We start from the raw sequence: 16,864 nt of genomic DNA, 5'->3' as shown, positions 1-16,864 counted from the left end.
CTATCGTATGCTATATCATTCTTGCGTGGTTGGACTTTCATTGATATTTGACGTACATACTTATATTGATTATTTGAGTCTTTTGATAGCCGGTTTATGATTTCATGAAATGTGCATCAATTTGTCGTGGCTTTCAAATTCATATTATTATTGTGTTGGTATGGATGTGTAGGGATTCTTACTGGGCTGTAAAGCTCACCCCCTTTTCTTCTTTTTCTTTACCAGAGTTGCAGGTTGCATAGTTTTGGATGGGATGGGCGCAGAGTGCGAGCACCAGAGTCATTAGTTAGTTAGTTGTTTATCCTTCTTTGATGTCGATGAACATTTGAAGAGCTCGTAATTGAACTAATTTGTTTATTTGGACATGTCGGATTTGTCTATTTGAATTTCTAAATTAGTTGTGGATTTATTGGAATTCTTGTTAATCATAGGCCTTGCATGATCTTTAGGGCACTGCTCTAGGGCTCATGCGGCCGGTCGCGTACCGGACCCGGGTGCTGGGTTCGGGGCGTGACAGAGTGGTATCAGAGCTTAAGGTTGAGGTATCCTAGGGTTTAAGTTCAGGTGAGTATTAGTGGAGAATTATGATAGAAAAACTATCAGAGTCTTGGTTTATGATCACATGAGATTGTAACAGAAATGATATTGTAATCTAAGATTTAAGACCACTAGGGACTGTGACCTTAGTGGCATTAAAGTTTGAGGTTTAAGATTATTGGAAAATGTGACCAGTTGGAATCTGAGCATATGTTTAAGATCACTAGGGATTGTGACAGAAATATATCATAGCTTAAGGTTATGATTACTTGGAACATGACAATTAAATTCAGTGCTTAAGATGTAAGATCACTAGGTATTGTGATAAAATGTATGCATCGGATTTGGTTTTCGATGAGTGTAGAAGGAAAGTATAAATTGTCTTTGATCATGATAAGAGAGGTTTGACCTAAGATAAGTATAGGAAGGTCAACAATGGCATATCGGTTATACCATGTGCAGATATTATTTAAATGACCTGTAAGTTCAAACTTAATATGGGTTTTGATGCGATCGTACTTTTGGTTTTGCTGCTAATTATTAGAGTGGGATTTGTACGTAGATCTTCCATAGTATTGGAGTGAGTTAAGAAGATTTCATAATATTGAAAGGAATGTTCTTCGAAGTTGAATATGTATGTGGATTATATCTGGTATTGGCATGTTGAATATTGTAATTAGACCTATTTTCTATTGATGTATTTGATTATTTTGAGGCTATAGAGTATGCAAATTGGTGGAGTATTCTAATTATTTGAATTTGTATATCTGGATTGGGCTCCTGAATTTTTCTTATAATTGTTGGAAACTATTGGATGTGTTAACTTGAACTCAAGTCAAGGTTTATGACCTAACTAGAAATCTTTGTCATTGTAAAATACAAAATTGAGTAGAAATTTCGATTTTGAGATGCTTATGTGAGTTATCATGGGTAGCATTGATCATAGACATTAAAGATTTTGGTAAAGAAGGATTTGGTGGTTGATAGAGTTAATTCCTACTCATAGTGATATTGGCTCAACAGTTCTAACCCATTGAGTTTGAGGTAAATTCTGTTGGAAGGAAAATCAATGTAGATTTTCTAATTAAATTGCAAAGAGAATACAAGAATTACCCCCTTTAAATTAAACCTAGATATTTTGGATTCTAAAAAGGTTGTGGAGATCACATAGTGACCTTAAACTTGACTAAAGGATCGGGGGTTAGTTATGGTATGTACACTCTATATAAATTGAGGACAAAAAGATCTAGAGGTTTTGCTCTAGTTCTACTTGGAAATTTGAAATTTGGAGTTTCTTAGTCTCAATGCAAAGTGATACTTTAGTCAGAAATCATTTTGTGGCTTTAGAGAATTAAATGAATTAAATCAGAGAGTGCGCAGCGGAAGTGTAGTGGTTTGAGTTATTTTGAAGCCGATTAAAATAATAATAATAATACCTTGATCTGAAAGGTATTATTATGGAAGACTTGAGTTAGTCTTCTAGTAGAGGGGAATGTCGTTGATTCTTTGCCTACTGAAAGTAGTTGTGGGCTCTCCTATTTTTGATAATTCTAAGAAGAATTTTGGGGCATCTCAAATTTAGCGTTGACGGATTGATAGCTTTGTGATTAAGCTTGGGCCTGGAATGATTTAACATAGTTCTTCGACTCCTAGCTCTGACATTGTTAATATGCCTATTTGAACAGGTTTGCGGTTTTCCTATGATAAAGGTTGATTATTTAATCACAGGCAAAGTTAAGAAAAGAAAAATGATTATAGAATATTAAGAGCATTTGATACTAAAGATTTCTCCTATTTCTGTCAAGCCAATTATGATCTCTGTGTAGAATCAAGAGAAATTAATTTCTTGGGATATAATTATGGCATTTTAATCTAAGGTTGGAAGTTTGGAATTCTTTTGAAGGAGATTAAAAGAACTTACTATGTGTGGTAAATAAAAAGGATCAAGTTTTGAGATGCTGTGATTTTTGTATGTCAAAATCTTGTGAGTAGTTACTCCGAGAGGGAGACTATTTAAGATCTCAGGGATGATATGACGGATGCATATTTTTAAAGTTTGAGGCTTCAAGTAAGTTAATTTTGAGGACGAAATTTTTTTTAAGGGGGAGAGTATGTAATACCCGGAACCAAAAAAAAAAAAAATGGTTTGATGGGCCGGCCCGAAGAAGCCGGGCCCATCTATCAAATACGATCGTGCCCTAGGCACGATCGTGGAAGGGGAAACGCAGAGAGAGGGGTGAAGGGGGTGGGGCGGCGGCGTGAGGGGAGGTCGGTCGTCGGGGGAGGCGACTCGCCGGAGGGGATCGAGCGCCGGAGAGGGAGATCCAGCCGGCCGCCGAGGGGGGGGAAGCCTTCCTCTTTCCTTCGGTGAAGACCCTCCATTTCTCCGCCGATTCCTCGCCGGAAAGGCCGCCGGAGCACCCATCGGACCGAGGTAAGCGTGGATCCTTTCTTTGCGCTTCATTTCCTAGACTTAGGGCGGTGATGGTGGGGATTTGACCGACGAGACCGTCGGAGAAGGATCCGAAACAGGGTACCCCTGTTTCGGCTTTTCTCCTTCGGATTTCGTCGCCGCCGGCCGCCTGTTGGCCGGGATCCATGGCATTGGGGGTTGATCGAGTTTGTGGGAGGATTTGGGAGGGATTGTAGGTTGCTTGGAGATGGGGGATGGCGGATCCGAGGCCTTCTTCCTCGTGATCCCGTCCTCTCCTCCTCTTTCCCCTCGTTGGTTAGCCGCCGGCCGGCGACGACGGCGGTTGGCCACCGGCGGTGACGACGGCAGGGAGGAGGCCACTGGGGTTGCCGCCGGGTGGGAGGTCGATCCACTGTCAGTGGATCTTCGGTTGGTGATGAAGGAAAGGGGGGGACCCTTTCGGTTGTTTGGGAAAGAAGAAGAAGAGGGACCCCCTCTTCTCTCTTTCTTTTGGCCGGCCACCATCGCCGGCGACTGCAGCAGAGACGGCCAGCGATAGTTCGGCCTGTGGTGTTGTCGGGTTGGGGAAGGAGAGGGCACAACCACCATGGTTGTTGCCCTTGGATCAAAAAGGATTTGAGGGAGGGAGATGTATTCCCAACCATGAAGAGAGAGGAATCATCCCTTTATGTTGGTCTCTTCATCGGGACCGGCCATCGTCGCCGGCATGGCTGCGGCCACGGCTGGCGACGACATAGGCCGATGGTGCAAGGTGGGAGTCGGGCCACCCCGACTACCCTAGATCTGGAGGGATTGAGATGTTTGGGGATCTGGTGATGGACCCCATAGTAGATGTGAATTATGGTTTAGAATATTTAAATATTAAATAATTTAGTTTGTGATTTATAATTGATGTTGTAGGGGAAGAGTCAGCGGTGCCAGGAGGTTTTGATCAGGGGACTCAGCACCCCAGCTCGTAGGTTGTGATCCAGATCTGTATTTGAGTCTGTCTACAATTTCAGTAAGAATCCTTGTACGCCAATCCTACATGATATACATATTTTTGCACTATATATGTTTGATATGCTATGATCCAGACAAAGCAAAATAGTTTTATATTTAATTATATTTTGATCGTGTTGGCTTGTGGTTGGTAGTGTGATGGATGCTTGTATGTGTATAACTTATACCTGCATAATTGAAATTATGGATGTGGTGGTATGGACTAACCATGTTATAGCGATTGCCCTGTCACGGGCCGGAAACGTGACCATGGTTAGTCTAGGCCGGAAATAAAGTGGAAAAGGGAATGGATGTGTGTTTGTGAATTGATTAAATGAACAGGGACTTTGGGCTTATCTCGTTATTATTGATTGCCCCATCACAGGCTGGAAATGTGATACTATCGATTGCCCCGTCACAGGCTGGAAATGTGATACCATCGATTGCCCCGTCATAGGCTGGAAATGTGATACTATCGATTGCCCCGTCACAGGCTGGAAATGTGATACTATCGATTGCCCCGTCACAGGCTGGAAATGTGATACTATCGATTGCCCCGTCACAGGCTGGAAATGTGATACTATCGATTGCCCCGTCACAGGCTGGAAATGTGATACTATCGATTGCCCCGTCACGGGCCGGAAACGTGACCGGGATGTAGCCCAAAGTCGGAAAGATAATTGATCCGGATCAAGTTAATATAGAATGGAAAGAAAAAGCATTGAAAACATTAATGAAGATTTATGAGCTATCGTATGCTATATCATTCTTGCGTGGTTGGACTTTCATTGATATTTGACGTACATACTTATATTGATTATTTGAGTCTTTTGATAGCCGGTTTATGATTTCATGAAATGTGCATCAATTTGTCGTGGCTTTCAAATTCATATTATTATTGTGTTGGTATGGATGTGTAGGAATTCTTACTGGGCTGTAAAGCTCACCCCCTTTTCTTCTTTTTCTTTACCAGAGTTGCAGGTTGCATAGTTTTGGATGGGATGGGCGCAGAGTGCGAGCACCAGAGTCATTAGTTAGTTAGTTGTTTATCCTTCTTTGATGTCGATGAACATTTGAAGAGCTCGTAATTGAACTAATTTGTTTATTTGGACATGTCGGATTTGTCTATTTGAATTTCTAAATTAGTTGTGGATTTATTGGAATTCTTGTTAATCATAGGCCTTGCATGATCTTTAGGGCACTGCTCTAGGGCTCATGCGGCCGGTCGCGTACCGGACCCGGGTGCTGGGTTCGGGGCGTGACATAAGGAGAGGAAACACAATCAGATCAGAAGAAAAAACGATCTAAAAGAAACACTTATTCGGATAACCTTTGGTGCCAAAACTAGATCGACAAACAACTCAAACCAATGGCATCGACCTTGCCTTCTTCCTGCTCTGATACCATGTCAAAACAAAGAACGAAACAGAGAACAAACAATTTTACGTGGTTCGGCTTGAAAGCCTACGTCCACGAGAGAAGAGAGATGGGATCTTTTTATTCACTATGTTAACAAAGAATACACCAGCATAGACCTATATAAAGGCCAAAGGCAACAATAGAAGGCAGATCCAAACAGGCAAACAATCGTAGGAGAAAAACTCTCCATAACAACCGCATCTAATTCAAACACATCTCCTAATTAGGAGCCTTACCCAATCTCTGTTAGTGAATCCACCATAACATCTCCTAATTAGGTGCCTTACCAAATCTCATTTAGTGAATCCACCATAAATCACTCCCAAATCCCCCTCTTCTCGCCAACAAAAGCAGAGGGGGAGATGGAGCCACTGCGACCGGGACAGGCTCATCCCTGCACCAGGACGTGCTCGGCGAGTCGGCAGTCGTATTGGTCATGGTTATATATATATATATATATATATATATATATATATATATATATATATATATATATATATATATATATATATATATATGTGTGTGTTGATATCAACCTGTTTCATAATGCTAATTTCATGCATTCATGATCACATATATAGTTCTCATGCAGATGAATAAAAGATGATTGTATGATCCTTCCATTTGCACCTACACTAAATCCTTTTTTTTTTTTTTGATGAGATACACTAAAACCTACATCACTTGATCATATTTGATGCGATGCAATATGTTTGGAGAAAAGAAAATTATACAAATCTATATTCTCTTTTCCTTTGAAGAAAATTTTTGAGAAATACGCGTTGCCACCACCAGGATTCAAAACATAGGCCTCTACCATGTGCAACTTAAAAATTGTATGAAATTTGATGCTAATAAATAATCGCATTTGCTGTTTATATTGGTCTTCAATTGCATTTTCTGTTTCAATGGGTGGGAAAGCTAAATGTTAAAAAAGCTTCAAGAAATTAGCTGCACGAAACATGGTGGTAGATTGTTATTGTTAAAAATGCTGCTGGTTGATGCTAGCGGCATCACTAGGTTTGCAAGCTGGCCGAGTTGGATTAGGTTTTTCAAACATGAGTCAAATTTGAATTCAAGCTTCAAGAACTTCTAAGTTGGGTTGGATTGGCTATAAGATTTGTTTTATTGATGCACTGGGTTCGAGGAGACTTTTAACATATCACCTCCTCCAGATACTTCACGTTATCCTGCTACTAATATCATCATATATTCTTAATTTCATGTCTCCACCGGATGCTATTTATATGCCTATGACCTCAATTATGATATTGCATGCAGGGACAATAAATTATAATGCACGAGGGTGTAAATGTGAGAGATGTGGAATCAAGATAATTCCATGATCACATGTGCAACTCCATCGATTAATTAGGCCTTTTTATCCATGGGATGCCACTTATGTCTAAATTTATTATAAAAAAAAATCTCTAGGTTGCTGGGCCGGGTTTGTCCACTCTTATCTTCTTAACTTATTCTGCTTCTAGTTAGGTCTTGCATTTCCGATTTGTTTCAAAAGATTCTTGCTAAAACTATTGTTTTAGGCAATCTTTTGCTCGTCTTCCTGGCATCACAACACGAGAGGCAAAAAGTTCTAGCTAAAGAAAACATTGGCAAGCATGACTTTTCATCAGTAACGCACTAAGAACGCTTTTGTTTTTACAAGAAGATCATCTATTAAAAAGAAACAAAGAATTATTTTTCTCAAAAGAAAAAAAAAAAAAGATAAAAAACTTATATGGCTCAAATAATACTCACTCGAATCAAGTCATCTTCTCAAGTTGGATCAGTCATAAAGTGGGAATTTGGGTTATGCAAGGCCTCTTTAAGCCTGGGGCAAACGAGGCATGGGCAAGAGTTTTGGGCGCTAGGCTGGTCCAAGGTCTGTCAGGCTGGTCGAGCTTCAGGTTGGCTTTTCGGCTCGGTCAGGAAAAGTTTAGGTTGGGTCTGGCCCTGGAATCCAAGATGCAATTGGATTTTGAGGCAGGACTCGAATTAAGAATTAATCCAGCTCGCCCACCTGGCCCGAAGCTGAATGTAGATTGGCAATCTACTGTGTTATTCGTTCAAGTTCTTATTCAAATCATGGTATCCAAAAACACTTGCTTCTCAGATCATAGTATATATGTTATGTGTTAGCTTTCTCAAAGTATATAAAAATGTTATGAGCTCATACTTTTGTGCAACAGATCTAAAATATGTTTGGACCAAGCAGTTTCAGGCTCAAGCAGGAGGATGTGCTGACCTGGCCTGGACCAAATCCAGCCGTAGCTTAGGGGGGATGTAAGCAGGCCAAGCATCTAATGTCTGTACCCGGAGATCCACTAATCACCCTATCTCATTTTATAGCCCATGGAAAATAGTAGATTGAATATGGTTTAGATATCAGCGTAGCCATATTTGTTTCTGTTTACGTTTGACGAATATAGATATAGATATATATTTTAATTAGATGTAAAAATTTTATATTCATATGCATTGTAAATGGAAACGGATATATCGGATAATGGAAAATGGATATCAACACAAATATAAGATGGATAGTTTTAATCTTGTGGCCATAAATTCAAAGAGATCAGCAAATAGAAGAACCTAAAGATCCACTAATCACCCTATATCATTTTATAGCCCATGGAAAATAGTAGATTGAATATGGATTAGATATCAGCATAGCCATATTTGTTTCCGTTTATGTTTGAGGAATACAGATATGGATATGTATTTTAATTAGATGTAAAAATTTTATATTCATATTTATTATAAATGGAAACGGATATATCGAATAATAAAAAATGGATATTGACACAAATATAAGATGGATAGTTATAATCTTGTGGCTATAAAATCCAAGAGATCTCCAAATAAAAGATAAATTAAGCCAGTAACACATTAACAAAGTTATTTATTCTCTTAAAAATTTATGAATGCTATATAAGACTAAATAAGGTAACAAATAGAATTGGATATTCGAGTACAAATAGAATAGCTATTTATCTATATTTATATCTGTTTTTTTTAAAATAATATAAATATTGCTGAGATACTCAAATCTATATTCATATTCAGATAGATCCAAATTAATATTATCCGATTCATTTTTACCCCTACCTTCGTCTAACCTTTTATAATCTTATATCCCTACTAGAACCTTCTAAAGCTAACAACTCTACTCATGCCTATCTACGAGCTCATGAGCTCTGAATAGAACATTGGATTTTGTAATTTTGCTGAAGATACGTCTAGATAGAGATCTACATGCATATTCACTTTCTGCCCTAACTCAATCCTCCGTGTTAACGATCGAAAACAAGTTAAAACTTTCAAAAAACGAGCATTTCCTTGCAGTTTGTTTTGCATCTTTTTTGTTGAATCATGAAGCAATCCGAAACCTCACAGCCTTGATATTGTGGATTTATCGGCATCAAAGTTTGCTATTTATCTTGCAATAGAGATGAAATCAAACTTGACCTTAGTAGTTCACAATTGAGTCTGGGTATAAAGTGCATTATTTATGACTATAAATATGCTAAAAATAACATAATTAAATAAAATAAAGCAATCATATTATATAAACCCAATCATAAACCCTTTCTAAAAATTTAAATAAAGCTAATGTTAGCTATCCTATAGAAAATAGAATATATGTGCAATCCTGCCGTGCTACCCATCAATCTTAGTCCCAATATATAAATTCTCAACATAAGTAGCACAAAATTTTGACATTATGATTTGGAGTAGTAATAAGCCAGAAACTGGTGTTAACGAGCATTAATTCGAACAAGATGGCCAAGATCAGAAGGAGAGGGCGACGAGGATGGCCTGGCGGCAGCGGGCCTGGGCTTGGTCGAGTCGCAGGGCGAGCGTCTCTTCCTTGATGGCCGCCTTCACCATCTCCAGGTCCATCTCCATGAGTTTTAGCACCCGGTAGAGCTCCGTCACCAGCCGCTCCTCCACCTCGCCGCCGGCCACCAGCACCTCCGCCTCCTCCCGCGCCTGCTCCGCCACGATCTCCCCGACCTTCGCCAGAAGCTCCGCCGACCCGTACTGCCGCCGCCCCATCAGTCCCTCCAATTTCTCCAAAAAATCCGCGATCATCCAGCCCTTGGGCTTCTCCGTTTTGATCTCCTTCGTCCGCTTCCATCCAATCTCGAAGTTGGGCGGCTCCGGCCGCTCGATCTTAGCCGGCCGGCGCCCGTCCCGGAGGATCGCCGACTTGACCCGCTTCTGGACCTCGTAGGAGGTGGCGCCGCCCACGGACGGCGGCTCGGGGATCGAGTCGTTCTCTTCTGGAGTCGGGTTAGGATTACCGTTGGGATTTGAATTGGACGAGCAGCGAGGGATGGCGACAGTGGCGGGAGATTTTTGGCGCGAGGGGAGGGAATGGAAAGGGCGGGGGTTTGGGAGGGGGAAGAATCGAAGCGCGGAAGCCATAGCTGGGGTCTAGGAAGAGCGCTCCAGGCGTGGAGTGGAAAACTGGAGATAAGGCGGGGTTAGGATATTTTTCCTTTTATTTTTGGAGAAAAAAATTCCGGTTGCCGGAACCCAAGGTGAAGATAAGCGTTCTCTGCTCTTGACAACAAATTGACAATTAGTTGCACCTGGGTGTTCTGTCCTCTCCTCGTAATGATTCCAATCATAATTTACGGTACCAATTTAAAACAAACAGTACGGAAATGTACCATATTTTATATAATTATGTAAAAAAAAGTGTGGCAAACGGAAAAGTAAAAAGATGCCACTTGTTTGATTAGAGTTTTAAAAAGAGAGAGACCGAATAGTTGTATTCTCATGGGAATATGATTTCCACATTTCGGGCTCATTTGGTTCGCGGGAAGTTTTTTCCCTTCTAAAAATATGGTTCCTGAGAAGAAGATTTATAGGAAGAGAATGCCTAGAAATGTACTTTTGGCATGTTTGGTTAAACATAGAAAAGTGACAGATTTGCAGAGTGCTTATGTTTGGTTGACCATCCATTTTTTTAGGAAAGTTATGTGTAATTCCTATTATACCCTTAATAAAAATTAGGTCTTTAGTGCCTTTTTAATGCTGAAGGGCCTTTTTGGAAAAAAAACAAAGATGGAGTGATTTCCGCCTCATGGGAAATACTTTCCCATGAAATGTGGGAATCATATTTCCATGGGATTACAACTTTTCCATCTCTCTTCTTTGAAAATTACAATCAAACAAGAGGCATCTCATTACTTTCCCATTGACCACAATTTCCTCCCTTTTTTCCCCGCGAACCAAATGAGCTCTTCATAGGAAAGTCTTTCCCATGAGAAACATGGAAAAATTACTTTCTCATAAGGCGGAATCACTTCATTTTTATTTTTTTCCAAAAAGGCCATTCAGCATTAAAGAAGTATTAAAAAGGCATTAAAGATCTAATTTTTATTAAGGGCATAATAGAAATTATATATAACTTTCTCAGGAAAGTGGATGATTGGTCAACCAAACATAAGCATTTTGTAAATTTGTCACTTTCCCATGATCAACTAAACATGTCAAAAGTACTTTTCTAAGCATCCTATATCAGTACAGTATTAATATTTTATATAAATAATATATTGGTACTGTATATATCGAAAAAAATTTTATACTGTACCACACTGTACTGATAAAATGTCAAATAAATATTTTTTCAACAATTTAGTTATAAATTTTTGTCTCCAATCCATGGGAGCGGTGCCCAATTTGGATTTTTCTTTCGTCTAGCAAAGCCTAGTATAGTTTCTTGTTGTCTACACAACTCCATGTTTGATATGATGGTTAACAATTGACCCTCAATAGCACTTTTCTTGCGTGGTCTTCTATTATTGTGTACACCGACTTTTTGTTAGGGATATGCACCATCGTTAGTTGTTCTTTTGATATCCAGCCCTTCGGCCATGCACGCAAGCCCACAAAATACACATGGTGACCAAGACACGCTAAGTATTAGCTGCTAGTGTGGCAGTTTTCTTATATAGTTTCTTGTTGCGTACACAATTCCGTGAGCTATATGCTGAAGTTATTGTACCTTGCAGATTTGGCTTGCTTAGCAATACCAAAAGAGAACTTAAGATATCCGTCCTCTGTTGTCGCTTAATATTAATATTGGCAGTAAACTATAAAATGCTTCGCATTTTTTTTTTTGAAGCAGCTTTGCTTTAAGATTAAAAGCTCTTAATTAATGGGCAATATTCCCCTCACAGCTTTGTCCTTCTTAAAAGGGCCCTTTGAAAGGAAAGAGGTAGCCCCTCTTTATAAGGCATAATCCTTTCCGCTACTCTTCCAATACGGGACTAAAGTTCCGGGTCCCTCATCCGCCCCCAACACTACCTCCAGCGGGAAGGATTCGTGTGGGAAAGTTTCGGCAGGGCCCTTCCTCTAGCACCATTTGCTGGAAAACAGACTCGGGGTGATCGCGAACTAAGGAGGAGGAGCTTTTGCTGCAGCGCAGTGACGGACGGCTGTCTCTGGCGGACCTGCAAGAAGCTTGAGCCGGAAGATCCGGCGAAAGCTCTCTGATGTTTAAGTCAGAGAGGGATCTGGAGATATTTTTAATGGAGAGATGTTTTCTGGCAAGGGAAGAAGATGCCCCTCTCCCCGGAGTCCCCCCTCTTTATAGGAAGGGATATAGCGGTTACACGCAATCGGATGTGATTGCGCAAATTTGGATTAAATAAATTACCTTAGATGACATGAGATTTCAAGCTAGCTGACGATCGGCTGAGATTGCGCGGATTCAAATATTGACAACCGTTGTGGCGGAGACTGCGGAATTTGATCCCGGATATGGAGGATTTGGTGATCGCTTCTTTAGGCAGACCGGCTTGACTATTGGTGAAGTCGGAGTCGGTCTCATCTTCTGACTAGGTCTTCCTTGACCTCGAGGTCAATCGGGCTTTGCTCAGCCGAGACCATGCATGCCAAGGTCATGCCTGCTGAGGTCATGCCTGTCGAGGTCGTGCTTGCGGAGACCACACTTATCGAGATTACGCCTACCGTCGGATTCGGGTGTTTTAATCGTATGTGTAGGGTGGTCCACTTTTTTCCCATCAGATTGATATAGGATCATGTTAATAAAAAATATATTATTTACTGATACAAGTTGTTGTTTGGCCTTTAAAATCACTCTAATAAGATAATGCTCAAAAAAAAAAAAATACAAGCCGATACAGAATCATGCTAATAAAGAAAAATATTTTGGGTTAATACGGATTGTTACGTGATCTCTAAAATTAAGCTAATATTCAACAAAAGTGGAAACTGAGTAAAAAAAATTCTGCCAATGTCATTTATTGGACCATATTAAATTAAACGCATGAAAATTGATTTGGGCCGAGAAACACGCCCCTTGGCTTTTAAGTTATTCAGGTGCAAGATATCAAGTATCCTACGATTCTAAGAAAATAAAAATGATATAAACATTTTTCTTTATTGAATAGATTTGCTAGTAAATTTGTCCTCGAAAACCTGGTTCCGTATGAAAGTATATTTGACTTCGCATAGGAATGGGGGAATCAATACGGATGGAAACAAATCATCCAATACAAACCTACCCATGCAAACTTTAGATGGGGTTGGTCAACTCGTGATAGATGAACAGCAGCTACCGAGCAACTTCAGAACGACTCCCCAGAGGTGCCAACTTTAAGGCCAAAGTATCTTATTGTCAAAAAGGAAATACCAAACTATCTTTGGCAGAATAGAGGACACATTGATATAATTGTTGTGACACATACACGTTACAAATTAGAAGAAGTTTTACGTCCAGATTTAAACAATCCTTGTCGACTTTAAATTCTCATCTAGATTATAAGATGCCTTCAAGAAAATGATTCCTGTGGTGTCTAATTTGATCCTCTTCAATGCTCGTAGGTAGGACAACTCATATGGACTGGACTCTCTGAAAAAAGAGACGCATGAACTTAAGGGTTAGGCCTAATTTAAGATTGATATTTTTGGATGACATAAATGACATGGGATTCTGGCCTTTATGGCCAACATTACAGATCTAATTTGTGATATAATTAGTCTGATGACAACCAATTTGTGAGGACAAACGCCTGTTGATATATGATGTTGAAAAGTGGGACCCAAATATGCACCCGTTGATTAAAATAAGGAAGGGAAAGTATCATTTCTAGGCCTTCTTTCTATTCTTCCATGCTTTAATCATTGCATGGGACACCCCACCCTCTAATGGTTTCATTGTTTTGGTCATGGAATAGGTGCCGCCAAAACGTACCATAAAAACAAGGTGCCCTGCAGGCAAACGGCAAAAATAAAGCCAAACGTTCAAATAACCGGGTCAGATCCTTTTTAGCACATCTTTTTTTTTTTTTTTTTTTTTTTTTTTTTGCTAAGGACGCGTTTTAAGCAGATTTTTTTTTCTCATTAATTTTTAAAAAAAATATTTTTGAAAAATATGATGTTTGTTTAATTTATGTATATTTGATTGATAAAAAAAATGACACTTTTCTGTATCTATTTTTTTAGAAAAGTTGTATGAAATATCTATTATATTCTTAATAAAAAAATTTATTGATAAATTTTGATGAGTTAAAAATATTTTAAAAAAATAATTTTTAACTAGTAGAAAAGTAATTTTTTTATTTCTTTCATATTTTTTTAATAAAATATGAGAATATTACTGTTATGAAAATACTATTTTTTTATTTTTTAAAAAAATTCTAACCAAATAAAAATTATTTTTTTATTTTTTTATTTCTTTGTTGACTTTTTTTTTTTTTTTCCAAACCAGTACTAAATGTTTTTAAGTGCTGCCGTTGGAAGACAGCCTAAAACAGGGAAACTTTTAAAGCTGGCCGGTGGAAATTTATGCTTCCCCTTTCCTTTCACGAAGAGGAAAATTTCCAAAGCACGAGTTGATATTAATCATAGAGGTTGGTACGGGTGATGACTGATGAGGTAGAAACCTCCTATTTTTCTGACACACTACTTGACATGAGAGAGCCAAGACTACCATAAACTGGACTCCCGCAGAGAGTAAAGATTCTTCCCAATAAGATGACCATAGCTATTGTCATGCAAGCAAATAACGACAAACCCAAAAATAAAGATATCTTCAATGAGGCTAGGGATGGAAATAGGATTTTTTTTTTTAAAAAAAAAAGATAGAATCGGGTTAAATGGGTTAAAACAGGTTCAAAATATGTTAGGTGGGACTTAAATAGGTTGAATACGTTGGATTAAATAGGTTTAAAGGAGTTAAGTAGGTTTAAAAAAAAGGTAGAGTGGGTCTTAAATAAGTTAGCTTATATCGGCTTAAAATAGGTTAAAAATATGAGAGATTCAAACCTTAATCAGTTTAATAAATAGGTCCAGACGGGACGACTGATTCATGACTTAGGCTATTTACGCCAAATCTTAACATGTTTAAAATAAGTCAGCTGCAAATTGGATCATAACTTATCATCCCTACCTGAGGCATAAGATCCTCCATCATTTAAATGGATTTCTGCTAGTTCACTCAGCTTTGGAGATGGTCCTCCTTTTGATCTGATCCGTGACTCTTGATTATCCTTACTTTTAGGGTTTTCATATGGATGGGCTAAGTGGACCAAGATTTTCATATGTGGCTTTTTCTACCTGTCTTGCTGATGTTTCATTCGTTCCAAAAAGAGGACACGATGCCACATGGAGTGCTTGCTCCCACGGAAATATCAATGACACTGGAAGATTGAAAGAAAAGAAATCCCGTGAGGAGGTTCACAAATTCTAGCCAATACGTAAGCATTATAATTAATTCAACGGCACTCTCGAGCATGGTTGCTATATTTGATGGCATTGTGCCAGAATGGCTTCATCCTGGCGACTATCCCATGGTTGACAGTTTAGTCATTGTCTTGTTTTTTTTTATGTTCCACATGCCAAAGCGATCAAGGTGGCTGGGGCACTGTTTCTTTTTTTTTTTTATAATAAAAGAGATGGGTCATACATGCCTAGTATGAATACATTTAATAAAATTAAAAAATAAAATATCGCTTAACACGGTGGGAACAGCTGAAGAGTTGGTTCAAAGCAGTCCTGTAGAGTGCTCTACCACAACGGAGGCAATCCAATCCTTCCACACACTCCTTCATACATCAAACAGGAGTGGATAAGCAGCATCGAATATTGTTTGGCTCTGAATTCAATCGATTACTGTCTTTGAGTCTCCCTTGATAATCATATAACCAATTCTCAAAACTTGCCTCACGTAGATAATTCCTACCTAGGCTATCTTCAGCTCTGAGATATCGAAGTCTAGGCTTCCACTATGATTTCAAAGTCTAAGCTTCCACTACGATCAATCTAGAGCACTAAATCTCGGCCTGATGCAGGACTTAACCCAACCTTTCAAGCCCGTGAGTCATTTGGGGTTGATCATCCAAGCTCGAGTAAAGCCGATTAGTATATGGTATGATAGATGAACCAGCTTTATAATATGAAGGTATAGCAGGTAGTGTTGTTTGTTCCAACTTCAAGTCCCTCAATGAAATTTTCAGACCAATCTCAGCATTTGAACCGTATGCCTGCAGGAGTGATGTGTTAATCAACAATGCTAACAGTTGCTATAAATCCCTGATGGCAGGGTCCATTTGTGTCATCATACTTAAAATATTGGTGTCCAAGAATCGCCAAATGCATCTCCATCCATCCATCCATCCATCCATAAATCCGTGGTCTCACCGATACACTACTTTTCCCAGCCTTTGACCTCGACACCGCATACAAAAATGAAATGTCCGCACAGAAACTTCCAAGCGAGACTTTGTCCACCCCTCCATACGGACATGTCCTCATCAACAGATCCCCTCTCCATACCCGCCTCACCCTTCGATCACCGTTAACAATTAATCCCACGGACTGGATCATCCACCGATCCCTCTCTTCCTTCGACCCGTCCAATCTCAGCTCCCATAAAAGATTACTATACGAATGTACAATTTACCGTTAGATCATCTATGGACGTAATCCAAGAAAGCTCGACCTCTATTTTGGTTCTCCCGCATAAAAAGTAACGTATCCAATTATTGTGAAACAGGGGATACGACCCATCCCTTCGTTTGTTTCTAACGTTAATCCACCCCACCAACCAGACACGACGGTTCGCTAATTTGGGCCGTTCGACGGATAGCTTTTACTTAAAAGCTTCCGGAGGGATAACGTAAGCCTTTTCCTTTTACCTTCGTCTCTCTCTTAAAGCTCGAACTTACCGTTTTTGACCGTCCGGCAAAACCCTTGACTTGGGGAAGGAGAAGAAGAGGGAAAAATATTGTATAATTATATTTTAATATTTTCTATTTCGTTATTAATCTTTTCTTCTCTTAACTTAATCCTCTTTTCTCTTCTTATCTTCAATTTTATTTTCGTTTTTTTTTCGTGCCTTTTCTTTAACTCTAATCCAGCAGGGGAGGTGAAACCGTGAAAGATAAAAAAAGGCAACAAGAAGGCGAGGAAAAGAACAGAAAACAAAGCGCGAGAGAGACGTAAACGGCGAGT

General features: G+C 39.3%; 1 protein-coding gene across 1 annotated transcript; it reads right to left on the bottom strand.

Moving 5' to 3' along the window:
- Positions 1-9,014: 9,014 nt before the first annotated feature.
- LOC103696160 lies at positions 9,015-9,866 on the bottom strand. The gene has a single exon (XM_008777698.4). The coding sequence runs from the start codon at positions 9,800-9,802 to the stop codon at positions 9,164-9,166; it is 639 nt and encodes a 212-aa protein (XP_008775920.1). The 5' UTR covers positions 9,803-9,866; the 3' UTR covers positions 9,015-9,163.
- Positions 9,867-16,864: the final 6,998 nt, after the last annotated feature.

Source organism: Phoenix dactylifera, chromosome 4 (genome assembly GCF_009389715.1).
Source record: "Phoenix dactylifera cultivar Barhee BC4 chromosome 4, palm_55x_up_171113_PBpolish2nd_filt_p, whole genome shotgun sequence".
In the NCBI taxonomy this organism is placed as follows: Eukaryota; Viridiplantae; Streptophyta; class Magnoliopsida; order Arecales; family Arecaceae; genus Phoenix; species Phoenix dactylifera.
This window is presented reverse-complemented; position numbering and strand designations above follow the sequence as displayed.

Bases quoted from the DNA above. Each gene is read 5' to 3' on its own strand.
- LOC103696160 (XM_008777698.4), bottom strand. From the start codon at position 9,802: ATGGCTTCCGCGCTTCGATTCTTCCCCCTCCCAAACCCCCGCCCTTTC.